This window comes from Phyllostomus discolor, chromosome X (genome assembly GCF_004126475.2).
Source record: "Phyllostomus discolor isolate MPI-MPIP mPhyDis1 chromosome X, mPhyDis1.pri.v3, whole genome shotgun sequence".
Taxonomy (NCBI): Eukaryota; Metazoa; Chordata; class Mammalia; order Chiroptera; family Phyllostomidae; genus Phyllostomus; species Phyllostomus discolor.
The window spans coordinates 84,949,515-84,965,397 of NC_050198.1; the positions used below are offsets into that span (position 1 = coordinate 84,949,515).

General features: G+C 41.0%; 1 protein-coding gene across 3 annotated transcripts; it reads left to right on the plus strand.

Annotated features, from left to right (window-relative positions):
* Positions 1 to 533: 533 nt before the first annotated feature.
* On the plus strand, positions 534 to 15,628 carry LOC114505109 (zinc finger protein 75D). Of its 3 annotated transcripts, none has more exons than XM_028522991.2 (6): positions 534 to 809; positions 2,309 to 2,812; positions 4,045 to 4,237; positions 4,895 to 4,986; positions 5,317 to 5,443; positions 14,686 to 15,628. In XM_028522991.2, the coding sequence occupies exons 2-6, from the start codon at positions 2,366 to 2,368 to the stop codon at positions 15,393 to 15,395; spliced, it is 1,569 nt and encodes a 522-aa protein (XP_028378792.1). In that variant the 5' UTR covers positions 534 to 809; positions 2,309 to 2,365; the 3' UTR covers positions 15,396 to 15,628. The 3 variants fall into 3 exon arrangements, with proteins under 3 accessions (XP_028378792.1, XP_035872299.1, XP_035872300.1); XM_036016406.1 differs by having other exon boundaries at positions 4,045 to 4,141; XM_036016407.1 differs by lacking the exons at positions 4,045 to 4,237; positions 4,895 to 4,986.
* The last annotated feature ends 255 nt before the right edge of the window (positions 15,629 to 15,883 follow it).

A 15,883-nucleotide genomic window follows, 5' to 3' on the forward strand; every position in this document is an offset into this window, starting at 1 on the left:
TTACGAGAGTAAAGCCTGCCTAACAAGGATGTGCCAATGAATCAGAAAAGGGTTTTAAAAATACCAGGGACAGTGGTTCCTTCACCTAGCCAGGGACCTCACCAGGACCAAACTGTCTCTACTCAAGGAGGCTCCGGACAAGCCTAGTGAGGTGAAGCTGCCTGTAGAAAGGGCCGTTGGCTGCTGGAAATCGATGCAGGAATATTCCGAACAAGCAACTCTTCGCTTAAGTCGGGGATAAGAGATTGAGATCCTGGCACCTGTTGTCAGTAGGCTAACACCACTCTTAGGCGAACAGTGGCTCTCAGGGCTCCTCTGAGCCTCCAGTGGGCTTGGAGACTCGAAGGCATTAACTCTTTTTTTGCATCATGGGCTGAACTGGAGCAGAAGGCCAGTCAGTTCCTCCCGGATGGAAAGGACCCATGGGACGGTTCCTGGCAGGTTAGGCTGAAACTGCACAGGTGGAGGAAAAGCGATAGATGGCTGGGCGTGGCTGTCACAAAACACCGGAAGTAAATCTTCCTTTTCCGGTTGGGGCCGGTCCACAGTCCGCGACCCCAAAATGGCGGGTTAGGGTACAGTCTCCCGGAGATAGAGGGATCGGGTGGGTGACTGATCTTCCAAAGTCCCTCCCAAGAGCTCCCAAGTCTTGGCGCTTCACTCGCCAGGAATCACTTGCTCCGGATAACGCCTTCGTAGTGGTGCAGGAACCAAGCGCTTTCTCCCCAGAATAGCCCGGAGGCGTGGCTATTTCAGAGTCTAGCAAGGAAGAGGGAAGTGGCGTCCACGGAGGCCAGAGCTGCGTGAAGGTAACCGAGAACCCCGATTTTCCCTTTGTATTCGGTCTGGAGAGCCTGAGAGATGCCAGCCGCATGTGCTAGTTGCAGCCTGCGAGGCGATGGGAGCGAGGGGTAACCGGGGACGCAGCCTTCCCCAATTCCCGGTGGCATCATTGCTAGGCGGCAGCAGTTAGCCTGAGAGCAGGCGGGAACTTTTCTTAGCAAGGCCGGCATTCAGGCTCCTATTTTCACATCTAGCCTCCGGAAGAAATTTCTTTGTACTTTATGTGCAAATATCACCCAGGGTTGCTGCTGAAGCACACTCAGACTGCCCGCGTGCAAAGGGCTTCATTATGGTCACCATTGTGGTCGATCCAGGTGTAGTGAATTTGTGGTGGGGGACTGGCCAATGATGTTTTCCACCGCACCCAGCGAAATTTTCCAGTTTCCGCAGACTTAAATTATTGGAGAAAGTTGCATTACAGCTTTTGCTGATATAAAAATCAGGCGGTGTCCCTGTACTTCCTGAGCCTTGGTAAGCACCAAAGAACCAACCATTTCTTTGAATACCAGTGGCATCCTCGAAATAAATTTGTCGCTCTTTTTGCTGGACATCTCAGGGAAAATCAGACTTCCAAGGGTATCCTCAGCCTTGCTTAAAGATCTTTTATGACCATGAGGAAATGTGAAGTCAGGAGAAGGGGTACCTTTGCTAGACCTTTCCTGTCTCAAGAATTTTAACCATCACCTTTTCTTTCCTTTTTTACAATCTGCCATTTGTGTATCTCATAAAACAGATGTAAGTTTTTTCAGTAAAGTAAGCAAGAAATTTAACACACAGGTATGAATTTGCACAGCACCCTTTATAAGTCTTCTCCAAAAGTACCAACAAAAAAAGTGTTGTGGACATCTGATTGCTTTGTCAAGGGATGTTCGCTGTGAGGAATAAGGTTACTTTTTCCCTGATTACTTTACTTCTTTTTTGATCTTCCTGTTTTAGTTCTCCTGCCAGTGTTAATGCAATGGAAAGGAAACTATCAAATGTTCTGTGAAGTAAAGGTTTCAGTCTTCATAAGAGAATAAAGGGGAGTAGAAGTTATTTTCCACCTGACTAAAGACAAAAGATTGGAATGATCTGTTAAAATTTAGAGAAACTAAAATATGCTCTATTTGTAAAGATGGGACAGGAAGCACACAGATTAGATAGTCTCAAAGCTCTTTTTTGCAAATGAGTGCCAGTTTTTTTTACCTATCAATTTTTCCACAATCTTTTAGCCAAAAATTATCAGTTGACATCTGTATTCTCTGAGCTATTCTTTGTTTCAAAGTTCAGTAACATAAAAGGAGAGAAATACATGTTCTGAAGTAATCTGTCATCATGAATGTCCTAATACTTGTCAGTTGATATTGAGGAGGAAGCAGAACAAGTACTTTTCTGTTCATTCTTCTCTGATAATTATAAATAGCAAGTAAATATGTGTGTCATGTGGCTTTCATCGTGACATGTACTTTTTCTTTCCTTCCCTCAGTGCCCTTGGGGACAAGATCCATTCAAGTCCTCAGTTGTCAAAGGTGGCACCAGGAAGATGTCACACATAGGAGAAAAACTGTTCCTAGAACAAATTATGATGAGACATTTGAAGGTGAATGAATGCTTATACCCACACATGGAGGCTTTGTGGGAGACTAAGGGGTCTGTTAAAGAGAGCTCCAGTCAGAGTAAGAAATCCAGCCCACAGGTGAACAGTTTTGGTCCTGAGAGTGCTCGCCAGCACTTCCGGAGCTTTTGTTACCATGAAGCAGCTGGACCATTTGAGGCTGCCAGCCAACTTCAGGAATTATGCCATCAGTGGCTAAAACCAGAGATCTACTCAAAAGAGCAGATCTTGGAACTACTGGTGCTAGAGCAGTTCCTGACCATTTTGCCCAGGGATACCCAGAACTGGGTGCAGAAGTATCATCCACAGAGCATCAGAGAGGCTGTGGCCCTAGTGGAACGTTTTCAGAGCGAACCTGGTGGAATAAGTAATGAGGTGAGAAAAAAATTCCTTACACATACAATTAAATAGGATAAAGGTAGATGTGTTGGGGGGTAGTTAATCAAGGAATGAGATGGGTTAGGTCACTCTTCCCTGGTTCCTTTAGGACAATTAGATGGGATCTGAAATTACAGATATGCAGCAATAGTTTACACAGGATTCAGAGCTCCTGGAAGTCTTTCCTGGCCTTAAAAAAAAGAAATACATTTCACCCATTTTAGGGCCAATGAACATTAAGGGTGGTGGGCCTAGTCTGGCATGGCCAAGGATACAAGACTTGATTTCTTAGAAACAGTAATAAAAGGCAAGATAGATTTGGGAAAGGGGGAAAATCTGGAAAAAAACAGATAGTGCTTAGAGATCAAAGGAGAGGGTAGCAAACAGAAATACAAAGCAAACAACTCTGGGGAGACTGCAGAGGAGGAGAAGAAATAGAAAAAAATGGGAAACAAAGATATGGAAAGAAGAAAAATGCCAACAGAAGTGAAGAGAATGAAGATGCTGAGGGGTAGAGCCTTTAGTAGTGGGAATGCACATCTCTGGGCCAGGAAAAGAGCCTTGATTGCCCTCTCTTAATCATCTTGTCCTTGGCTTTGCTGGTTAGTAGTGAACCAAATTATGGGGAGATGACAGCACACTTCCTTTTCTCTGGAACCCACCTTGAGGAACACAGGGCTGGACCTATTTTTGTGTTTTACTACAACTAAATTATGTGGAGTGAGGTTAGAGCTCAACTTTCCCCAGTTTTTTCCCTATTGCATCCCCATTCTCCATGAAATTCTCCCCCAGCCATGAGGTGATTAGAAATTTTGACAAAGAGGAAAAACTTTTTTATTCAATGTCTTATTTTTTAGAGAAAACCAAAAGATAGAAATGCACTTAGGCAAGGGCCTAAGTCAAAGAAACAAGCCAGTGAAGGTGGTATGAGAATGGGCAGCCTACCCCCATTATGCTAGTGGCCCGAGTTGTGGCTATATGTGGAAGGGTGAAGCTTGGCAGTAGTCACAGCTTTTTCATTTTATACTAATTTTCCCAGGTGACATACATAATTCTTTTTGTGAGAAAAGGGTGGCACAATACCTTTTAGTTTTTTAATGACTGACTTTGATGTCACACACTCCCCAAATCTGGACTCCAGTCTTAGACTCTATTCTTGTTCATCCCTCCACCACCACCCTTCAACCACAAGTAAGTTTTGTGCTAATGAGGATGGGGATTATTTCTAGGTCACAGCCCATGGCCTGGGAAAGGAGACAGTGCTCTTGGGAGGAACACCAGTGATCCCAGGCTTTAAGTGGAAACCAGCAGAGCCCCAAGCAATGGGTATGTTCCAGAAAGAATGTTGGAATACATTTCAAATACTACAAGAACAGCTGGGCTGGAAAACTCACAAAGAAACCCAGTCTATATATGAAAGAGGTGAGGAGCTTCATAATCTCTTCTTGGAGCTGTGATAGTAATTGGTTCAGTTAGGGTATCATAGGAATATTCTAGGTGTACAGCCATGGTACCAGTTAGGATGTGTCTCAGGTGGGAGTACAACAGGCCAATGGTGGGTGAAGGTAAGGGTCATCTGGGGTACAAAAATATCCAAACCACAGAATTCTGGTATTCACATCATGGACCTTGCTCCTTAGAAATTTGAGAGAATAAGGTAGAACAGGGACAGGAGGATCAATTGCATCAGAAAATGGGCTGTTAATGGCAAAATAGGAAGAGAATTTTGCACCAGGAAAAACTAAAAAGCAAAAGTGTCCCACATTTCCTGCCATATACTGGAGGGTTTGAGTCTTTCCTTTTCAGACACCTTTAATTCTTGCCCAGGAAAAAATAGTGGATTTTCTTTTATTAATTTCTCATGGAATCTGGGGAAACAGTCAACTGGGGAACTGGTTTTATGGAGTGGTGGATATTTGGCTCTTACTTACCAAGAGAGGGCGACTTAGGGCATTATACACACAGTTGTGAAGGTGAACCATCTTTACTTAAGGAATCCTGACATTTTACATTTTAGAAATCAGCTCAGGATATTCATAAACAGAAAAGAGAAATTTTCTGGCTCTTTTCCACCCACAGCTGTGCCTACTCAACAGATTCTAGCCTTTTCTGAGCAGAAAAGCACCCAAAACTGGAAGATGGCATCTGAGCTCATCTTGCCTGAATCCCAGGTGAGCTGTACATTCCAGATTTTTCAGGGAGCCTGAATATGATCTTATCTGTGCTTTTCTCTGCTACCCAAGACCCACAGTGCCCAGTAGGTGTCTGAGCCAAGTTTGCTACAGATGTCCTCTAGGCAACTACACTTGGCACAGTAGGAATTGGGCACCTCCCAAGCTTGTTTACTGATCTCTTTGCTGCCTTTCTTTTCTTCTACTCACTTTCCCCCCGTAATGTTATACACTTAACTTCAGTGACTTCCCTACCATGTAATTCAGAAATGGGTGATAGTATGGCTTCTGTAGTGGCAAGTACTAACTAAAACCCATTCTCTTCTTTAGAGTTTGTTGACATTTGAAGATGTGATCGTGTCTTTTTCTGAGGAAGAATGGGAATTACTGGACCCTACTCAGAAGATTCTCTACCATGATGTCATGCAGGAAAACTATGAAACCGTTATCTCTCTAGGTAAAGATTTTTCTTTTCCTTTGTGTAGAAGTTGAATAATCAGTTATGTCCTCAGTTTATGGAAAATGCTTTTCTGTGAGAGAGTCCCTGTGTTCCAGTAGCTGGTTGGTCCTCAACCTGATGACATGGGGAAAAGAAAAAGCATATCCAGATCACCTGGAGCCAAAATTTTCAACCTTTTTCATCTCGTGGCATATATAAACTAATTACTAAAATTCTATAGTACACCAAAAAAAATATTTTTTTCTAGTCTGACAAAAAATAAGTATAATTTTGATTCATTCTCAATGGACGGCTATTGTTGTGTTGCCTATTGTCATTTCTTAATCGACAGTCTAAGGGGAAAGAGGTCAGTGCCCCTGACTAAATAGTCAGGTATTGCATGTTTTAAAAATTCTTTTTTTTAGTTCTTTTTTAAGCATATTTTATTGATTATACTATTACACTTGTCCTGTTTTTTCTCCCCTTTACCTCCTCCCTGCACCCACTTCCCTCCAGCATTGCCCCCCGCTTAGTTCACATCCATGGGTCGTACATGTAAGTTCTTCATTTCCTATACTATTCTTAACATCCCTCTATCTATTTTGTACCTACCATTTATGCTTCTTATTCCCTGTACCATTTCCTCCATTCTACCTCCTCCCCTATCCACTATAACCCTCCATGTGATCTCCATTTCTGTGATTCTGTTTCTGTTCTAGTTGTTTGCTTAGTTTGTTTGTTTGTTTTTAGGCTCAGTTGTTGATAGTTGTGAGTTTGTTGTCATTTTACTGTTCATAGTTTTGATCATCTTTTTGTTAGGTAAGTCCCTTTCACATTTCATATAATAAGGGCTTGGTGATCATGAATTCCTTTAACTTGGCCTTATCTGAGAAGTGCTTTGTCTGCTCTTCCATTCTAAATGATAGCATTGCTGCAGAGAGTAATCTTGGATGTAGGTCCTTGCCTTTCATCACTTCAAATACTTCTTTCCAGCCCCTTCTTGGCTCCAAGGTTTCTTTTGAGAAATCAGCTGACAGTCTTATGGGAACTCCTTTGCAGATGTCTGTCTCCTTTTCTCTTGCTACTTTTAAGATTCTCTCCTTATCTTTAATCTTGACTAATGCAATTGTGTTGTGCCTTGGTGTGTGCTTCCTTGGGTCCAACTTCTTTGGGACTCTGAGCTTCCTGGACTTCCTGGAAGTCTATTTCCTTTACCAAACTGGGAAAGTTCTCTGTCATTATGTTTTCAAATAAGTTTTCAGTTTCCTGTTCTTCCTTTTCTCCTTCTGGCACCCCATGATTCAGATATTGGGACATTTTAAAGTTGTCCTGGAGGTTCCAAAGCCTCCTGTAATTTTTTTTGAATTCTTTCTTTATTCTGTCCTGGTTGAATGTTTACTTCTTCTTTCTGCTCCAAATTGTTGATCTGAGTGCCAGTTTCCTTCCCTTCACTGTTGGTTCCCTATATATTTTTCTGTATTTCACTTTGCATAGCCTTTACTTTTTCCTCTATTTTGTGACAGTACACAACCATTTCTGTGAGCATCCTGACTACCAGTGTTTTGAACTATGCATCTGATAGGTTGGCTATCTCTTCATTGGTTCATTCTATTTTTGGAGTTTGATTTGTTCTTTCATTTGCGCCATATTTCTTTTTCTAGGTGTGCACCTGTTATGTTGAAGGGGCAGAACCTTAGGTATTCACCAGGGTGGGGCAACCCTCTTTGCCGAGGGGGGGTTGCTTTGTTATCAGTGGGGAGGGGAAGGGAGGAATGGTGGAAAAGGTACAGGGAATAAGGAGCATAAATGGTAGGTACAAAATAGACATGGGGAGGTTAAGAATAGTATAGGAAATTTAGAAGCCAAAGAACTTACACATACAACCCATGGACATGATCTTAGTGGGGGGAATGCTGGCAAGAGGGTGGTGTAGCATGGATGGAACTAGTGAGCATTATGCTAAGTGAAATAAGCCAGGTGGTGAGGGACAAATACCATATGATTTCACCTTTAACCAGAACCTAATCAACAAAAGAAAAAAAGCAAGCAAAATGTAACCAGAGATATTGAAATTAAGAACAATCTGACATTAACCAGAGGGGAGGTGGGAGGAGATAATGGGGGGAAGGGTTTTCAGGAAATACTATAAAGGACACATGGACAAAACCAAGGGGGTAGGTTGAAGCAAGGGAGGGAGGGAAGTTTGGCTGGTGGGGGGAAAATGCAGATAACTGTAGTTGAACAGTAAAATAATTTTTAAAAAGAGGAGGAAAAAATGAGACAACTGTAACAGCATAATCAATAAAACATACCTTAAGATAAACAAACAAACAAACAAACAAATCTTGAAGCATGCCCTGGCAGGTTTGGCTCAGTTGGTTGGGCATCATCCCACAAAGTTGAGGTTGTATGAGAGACAGCTGATCAATGTTTCTCTTTCACATCGATGTTTCTCTCCTTCTCTTTCTCCCTCCCTTCCCCTCTCTCTAAGAAATTTAAAAAAAAAATTCTTGCAGCACACCAATGTGCCTCTTGCAGCCCACCATTTGAATACCACTGACCTAGGGAGCTTTTTACAAATTCACATTCTACTTCTTTATTCTAAAAATAACTCTTTTTTAAGTTTTTATTTATTTATTTTTAGAGAGGGAAGGGAGGGAGAAAGAGAAAGAGAGAAACATCAATGTGCGGTTGCTGGGGGCCATGGCCTGCAACCCAGGCATGTGCCCTGGCTGGGAATCGAACCTGTGACACTTTGGTTCAAAGCCCATGCTCAATCCACTGAGATACACCAGCCAGGTCTAAAAATAACTCTTGATACATCATATCATACTCCCCACCCCACCCAGAAAACCTGTTCTTCTCATATCTTTTCCATCACAGTAAAGGGCAGTGATTTACCCAGTTGCTCAGGCAGAAAACAACTCAGTCTTTATTCAAGTCTTTCTGTTATTCCCCACAACAGATCCATCAGCAAGTCTTCAAAATACATCCTGAATATGAACATGTCTCAACCTCTCCCACTCTTTTTAAAGATTTTATTTATTTATTTTTAGAAATAAGGGAAGGGAAGAAGAAAGGGAGAGAAACATCAATGTGTGATTGCCTCTCATGTGTACCCTACTGGGGACCTGGCCCACAACCCAGGCATGTGCCCTGACTGGGAATCAAATGGGTGACTCTCTGGTTCACAGGGTGGCACTCAATCCACTGAGCCACACCAGCCAGGGGTTCCACTTTTTTATTATTAAATTTATTGGGGTGACATCCATCAACAAGATCATATAGGTTATAAGCGTACCTTTCTATGATACCTGATCTGTGTATTGTGTTGTGTGCCCAACACCCAAAGTCAGACCATCTTCTGTCACCATATATTTGCCCACCTTTACCCTTTACTACACACCACCCCCTTCCCTCTGGTAAGCACCATACTGTTGTCTATGTCTGAGTTTCAGTTTTATATTGCACATATGAGTAAAATCATATGGTTCATAGCTTTTTCTGATGACTTATTTCACTTAGCATATTCTCAACCTTCTTCCACTCCTTTTTAATAATATTTTATTGATTATGCTATTACAGTTGTCCCAAGTTTTCCCCTTTGCTCCCCTCCACTCAGCACCTCCACTCCCTCAGGCAATCAGAATACCATTGTTCATGTCCTTGGTTCATGCATAGGTTCTTTGGCTACTACATTTCCTATACTGTACTTTACACCCCCATGGCTATTCTGTAATTACTATTTATACTCCTTAATCCCCTCATCTCTTCACCCATCCCCAACACCCCCCACCATCTGGCAACCATCAAAACGCTATTTCCATGATTCTGTCTCTGTTCTTGTTTGCTTAGTTTGTTTTTTAGATTCAATTTTTGATATGTATTTATTGCCATTTTATTGTTTATAGTTTTGATCTTCTTTTTCTTAAATAAATCCCTTTAACATTTCATAGAATAATGGCTTGATGATGATGAAGTCCTTTAGGTTTTTTTTTTGTTTGTTTGTTTTTTCTTGTCTGGGAATCCCTTTATCTGCCCTTCAATTCTAAAGGATAGCTTTGCTGGGTAGAGCACCCTGCTTTTTATGACTTTGAATATTTCTTGCCAATCCCTTCTAGCCTGCAAAGTTTCTTTTGAGTCATCAGCCAATAGTCTTATGGGAACTCCCCTGTAGATAATTAATACTTTTCTCTTGCTGCTTTTAAGTTGCTCTCTTTATTTTTAACCTTTAACATTTTAATTATGATGTGTCTTGGAGTGGGCCTCTTTGCATCCATCTTGTTTTAGACTCTCTTCTTCCTGGACTTGCACATCTATTTCCTTCACCAAATTAGGGATGTTTTCTTTTATTATTTTTCAAACAGATTTCCTTGCTCTTTCTCTTCTCTTTCTGGCACCCCTATGATACAAACGTTGGACTACTTGAAGTTGACCCAGAGGCTTATTATAATATCCTCAGGGTTTTTAAACTATTTTTCTTCTTGTTGTTCTCATTGGTGTTTTTTTTTTCTTCCTTGTGTTCCAAATCACGTATTTGATTCTTGGCTTAATCCACTTTACTGTTGTTTCCCTGTAAATTGTTCTTTATTTCAATTAGTGTATCCTTCATTTCTGACTGGATCTTTTTTTATGATGTTGAGATCCTCACTAAGTTCCTTGACCATCCTTATAACCAGTGTTTTGAACTCTGCATCTGATAGATTGCTTATCCCCATTCTGTTTAGCTCTTTTTGTGGAGTTTTGATCTGTTCTTTCATTTGGGCCATGCTTCTTTTTCTCCTCATTTTGGCAGCCTCCCTGTGTTTGTTTCTATCTATTAGGTAGAGCTGTTAATCTCCCAGGCTTCATAGAATGGCATAATATAGTTGGTGTTCTGTAGGTCCAGTAGCACAGCCTCCCCAATCACCCAAGTTAGGCACTTGAGATGTCTCCCCTGTGTGAGTTGTGTCCATACACCCTCTTGTAGTCGAGCCTTGACTGCTATTGGCATGTCAGTGGGAGGAATTTACTCACAGGCTGGTCAACTTTAAGGACTGGCTGAGAACACTGTCTGCCAACCACCAACCACAGTAGAGGATCAGCTGTGCAGAAGCTCACCCCAAAGAGCAGGACTTACTTCAGTAGGGTTCTGTACCCCACTGAGTCCATCCCTTGAGTGCTTTTTTTTTTTTTTTTTTTTTGGAAATGGTTAGATACGATGCTTCAACATGGTCTGAAGCTAGCCACTGGGTGCACTGGCTCTGGGGTCTCCCTGGAGGTTCAGGCTAAGATCAGCTGCCACCTGTGTTCTGCCTGGGGCCACCTGGCATGAGTTACAAAGCAACTTTCAGATGGCAACTACTTGTGGCGGGCTTGGAGGTGCCCAGTTGGGGCCAAGCTGCTAACCAAGGCTGGCTGCTGATAGTGCCAGGCCTGAGGCCACTTAGTGAGAGGTATAGGGCACACTGAGGCCAGATGATACTTGTTTTAGAGATTTTAGGAAACTCTAAAGCCAGAATCAAGACAGGCTATTCATATGGAAAAGCCACTGAAACAACTTAGGCAGACCTAAAAGTTGGGTGGGGTGGGCCTCAAGGAATCAGCAGGGTGGGTAAAACAGTATGAGCTAGGTTGATGGAGTCTTAGATATGGCACTTGTCTGCTGGCTCTGTGAGGGGTGGGAGACTCGTCAAAGAACCATGACCTCTGCCAGCACTACTATCTGGGAGAAAACTGTTCACCCAGTGCTCTCCCAGATGAACAATTCACTTCCTTCCCATATGTGTTTGGTGCCATTCAAGCTGTTGCCATAGTGCTAGAGCTCAGAGGGAGTGAGTCTGAATAAATCTGTGCATGGGCTGTTTAAAAGGAACTGCCTGGGAGTCCAGCAGTTTCTGTGTTCCACAGCTACAATCCCCATTGTTTTTTATAGCCAGAAGTTATGGGGACTTACCTTCATGGCACTGGGACCCTGGGCTGTGGGGCCTGGTGTGGAGCTGGCTTCTCAGGGGATACCTCTGCAGGTGAGATATCCCTCCCAATTTTTATGCACCACACATGAGTGTGGGGCCAGCCCATTCCTTGTCTCTGCCCCTCCTAACAATCTTGATGTGGCTTCTTTAATTTCCTAATTCTAGGACTTTTGTTCAGCTAGATTTCAGGCAGTTCTGAATGATGGTTGCTCTGTAGTTTAGTTATAATCTTGATGTGGTTGTGGGAGGAGACTAGTAACACGTTTAACCTACACTACCATCTTACCCAGAAATTGCCCTTTATTGTTTTGGGCTTACCTTACTGTAATAGCCACAACTTCCATTACTTTGTTGAATAAGAGTAATGAGAATACACATCCTTGCTTTGTTTCCACTTTTCATGAAAACACTAAGTCTTTCACCATTACCTATGATGTTAGTACAGAGGGGGTTTTTTTGTTGTTAGTCTTTATCAGTCTATATAATTCCTGAGTTTCTTAGTGTTTTTATCATGAGTGGATGTGAGATTTGTCAAATACTTTTCTGTGTCAGTGGATAAGATGATGATCTTTCAAAGTTTACTGATATGGTGGTTATATTGATTGATTTCAAATGTTGAACCAGCTTAGCATACCTGCAATATATCCTACATGATCATGATATATAAGTCTTACATATTGTTACATTCAGTTTATCAGTATTTTGTTGAGGATTTTTTCATTTAAGTTCATGGGAGATGTTAGTGTATAGTTGTCTCTTTTAGAGTACTGCCTTTGTATGATTTTGCTATCAGGGTAATACTGGCCTTATAAAATCATTTGGATAATATTTCTTCTCTTTTCTGAAAGAGATTGCATAAAATTGGTGTTAATTCTTTAAATATTTAGTAGAATCTTCCAGTAACACCATATGGACCTGGGAGATTTTGTTTTTGTGGAAGTTTTTAATTATGAATTCGATTTCTTTAATGGCAATAGTGCTATTCAGATTACCTATTTCATATTGGTTGAATTCAGGTAGTTTATACTTTTTGAGGAATTGGTCTATTTTCCTCTAAGTTTTTAAATTTATGAACATAAAGTTGTTTATAGTACTTCCTTATTATCTTTTTAATTGCTGCAGAATGTGTAATAATATACCCAATTTCCTTCCTGATATTGGTGAGTTATATCTTTTTTCCTTTTGTTTTTGTCAGTCATGATAAAAGTTTATCAGTTTTTTTAAGAGCAAGCTTTTGTTTGATTGTGATCTCTGGTCTGATGTTATTTGCTTTCTTCAACTTCCTTTGTTTTTTTGTTTTTTTGTTTTTTGCTTTTTTCTAGTTTTTTGAAGTAGAAACTTAGATTATTTATTTGAGACCTTTCCCCTTTTCTATTATTAGCATTCCAGGCTGTACATTTTCCTCTGAGTACTTCTTCAGCTTCATTACACATATTTTGATATATTGTAATTTCATTTTCTTTTTTTAGGATTCACTTTTTATCATTGACACTATTACAAATGTCTCTTATTTCCCTCTCTTTGTCCGCCTCCACCTATCCCCCATCCCCCTTCCCCAGCCTTTACCACACTAGTGTCTGTGTCCATGGGCTCTGCGTATATGTTATTTGGTTAATCTCTTCACCTTCTTTTATCCAGTCCCTCACATTCACATGCCCTCTGAGATCTGTCAGTCTTTTTTATATATGCATGCCTTTGGTTCTATATTATTCATCAGTTTAGGTTGTTTATTAGATTTCACATATAAGTGAGATCATATGGTATTTATCTTTCACTGTAATTTCATTTTCATTCAACTATGTTTTTTTTTAGTAACTGCAGTTTTAAAACTTTTTTCTTTTTATTTATTCTAGACAGAGGGGAAGGGAGGGAGAAAGAGAGGGAATGAAGCATCAATGTAAGAGAGTAACATCAATTGATTGCCTCCTGCATGTGACCTTACTGGGGACTGAACTCGCAACTCAGGCATGTGCCCAGACTGGGAATCAAACCAGTGACCTTTTGTTTTGCAGGATGATGCTCAACACTCAGCCAACTGAGCCACACCAGCCAGAACTCAACTATGTATTTTTTAATTTCTTTTGAGATTTTCTCTTTAAACCATGGATTATTTGAAAGTATTGTTTAATTTCATATATTTATAGATTTTCCTGTTTTAGATTTTTCTGTTTTTTGAACTCTGCTGTGATTACATTTTTGTCAGATTGCCTTGTCTCACTCAAGTTATGATTTGGGGCGGGGGGTGGTGGTTCTCAGTGTGATGGCTGCTTTTTTTATTGTGTCCTGATCATTTTGTCTATTATGTTAGGAGAATCTGCATCTCATTTAAATGTTTTTTAAAAGATTTTATTTATTTATTTTTAGAGAGAGGGGAAGGGAAGGAGAAAGAGAGGGAGAGAAACATCAATGTGTGGTTGCCTCTCGTACATCCCCTACTGGGGACCTGGCATGCAACCCAGGCATGTGCCCTGAACTGGGAAATCAACTGTCATCCCCTTGGTTCGCAGGCCAGTTCTCAATCTACTGAGCCATACCAGCCAGGGCTAAATATTTTCATTTAATGGGAAATCACCATGTTTTAGCACATAGATTCTTACTTCTGTGGGGTATGCTTCCAATGACAGTTTAATTTTCAGAGACTTTTTGGTATTTCTTTGGTTTATGTAGTGCTGCTAGGGCACCCTTCTATTGTCCCTGCTGGTGCTCCCTGAGGGTAAGGAAGGTATTTATCTAGGCCAGAGTGTCTCTCAGTGGAAATGGGAAGTCTCACACCCATAGGGATAAATAGCCTTCCTGGGCCAGGCCATTTTTTTGTGCCTAGGTACCTCTTGCTAGTTCTGCCTGCCCACTTGGTGTCTTCTGATGGGTTCTGATGTTGTCAGAATGTTTCCCATTCAGACTGTTAAGGAATAAGCCTGTAAAGGGAGCCTCTGCTGCTAGGTTGAAGAGTTAGAAAACACTAGATCTGGGTTGCTTTCTTCTGTTGGGTGTGGGAATGTAAGACACTTTATGTTATTCTCCTCCTCCTGGGGTCCCAAATTGTTTTGCCTTCTTTTTACCACTTTTTAAATTTCTCTGTTTGTGTGTGTCAGATTTGTTGTTAGACCTAGCAGGGAGGATCAGAAAGAAATGGATCTATGCAGTTTTGTCCAGGTTGGCCCAGAAATCACTTATTCCAGTACTTTTTAAAAGCAGTCATCATTGATTTTTTTTTTCTTCATTCCTAGTTTTCTTGTTCTGGAACACAGATGGCTAATTCTTCTGTTTGTTTGTTTGTTTTTATTTGTTTGTTTGTTTTTCCAACAGGGTTAAAGCTCAGACATGACACTGGAAATGAACCACTTATATCTGCTTCTACATTAGAAATAGAAGCATCGGGATGTAAAGTATTAAGAAAGGCCAGAATGAAAGTTGCCCAGAAAACAACAGGCAAAGAAAATCATGGTGGTGCACACAGGGTACGGAAACGGCCTCGAGCTTTTCTAGGGAAAAAGAGAAAGAAACTTTCAACTTGTAAACAAGAACTTTCAAAACGTCTGGATCTTCATGGGAAAGGCCATGCAGGAGAGAAACCTTTTAAATGTCAGGAATGTGGGAAAGGCTTCAGAGTCAGTTCCGACCTAATTAAGCACCAGAGAATTCACACTGAAGAGAAACCATATAGATGTCAACAATGTGATAAGAAGTTTAGATGGAGTTCAGATTTAAATAAGCACTTAATGGCGCACCAAGGAATAAAACCATATAGATGTTCTTGGTGTGGGAAAAGCTTCAGTCATAACACAAATCTACACACACACCTAAGAATTCACACAGGAGAGAAGCCCTTTAAATGTCATGAGTGTGGGAAAAGATTCATTCAGAACTCTCACCTTATTAAACACCAAAGAACCCACACAGGTGAGCAGCCTTATTCTTGTAGCATATGCAGGAGAAATTTCAGCAGGCGGTCAAGCCTTCTTAGACACCAGAAGCTCCACAGGAGAAGGGAATCATGTCCAGAGTCTCCAGTCTGAAGAAAGTCACCATATGGAGCTTGACCCTAGAGGCAATAAAAGAATACAAAATTTTGAAGCAGCCAATGATAGGATTCTGTCATTGACAGAGAATTTGGGAGGGGAACATGTCATGCTTCGCATAAAGGAATCTAAGCTGTCTGTATTACTCAGCATTGTATCTTCAGTGCCTAGCACAAGACGGATACATGATGAGTACTTTATAAATAAAAGAATGAAAATATAACCATCCTGTATCTCTTGTTATCTATCTATATATCTATCTAGTTACTCACCTTCCCAACACTCTTGATCTAAATTCTTCAGGTGAGTATCAGATACTCAACGAATGTATGATGGTCATTAGTCCTACTCTCATTCTTTCTCAGGAGAAATGGAAAATAAGAATATTCAGGTTCTCTAATGGAGGTCAGAGTTTCTATCGCTATTACTCTGTCTGGATAAACAGCTCAGGGAACTTTATTCTGGAGCAGCAGTAACAGGATTCA

Coding starts and splice junctions, on each gene's coding strand:
- LOC114505109 (XM_028522991.2), top strand. CDS start 2,366: ATGTCACACATAGGAGAAAAACTGTTCCTAGAACAAATTATGATGAGA. Junction 4,987..5,316: donor TCATCTTGCCTGAATCCCAG/GTGAGCTGTACA, acceptor TCTCTTCTTTAG/AGTTTGTTGACATTTGAAGA. Junction 5,444..14,685: donor TGAAACCGTTATCTCTCTAG/GTAAAGATTTTT, acceptor TTTTTCCAACAG/GGTTAAAGCTCAGACATGAC.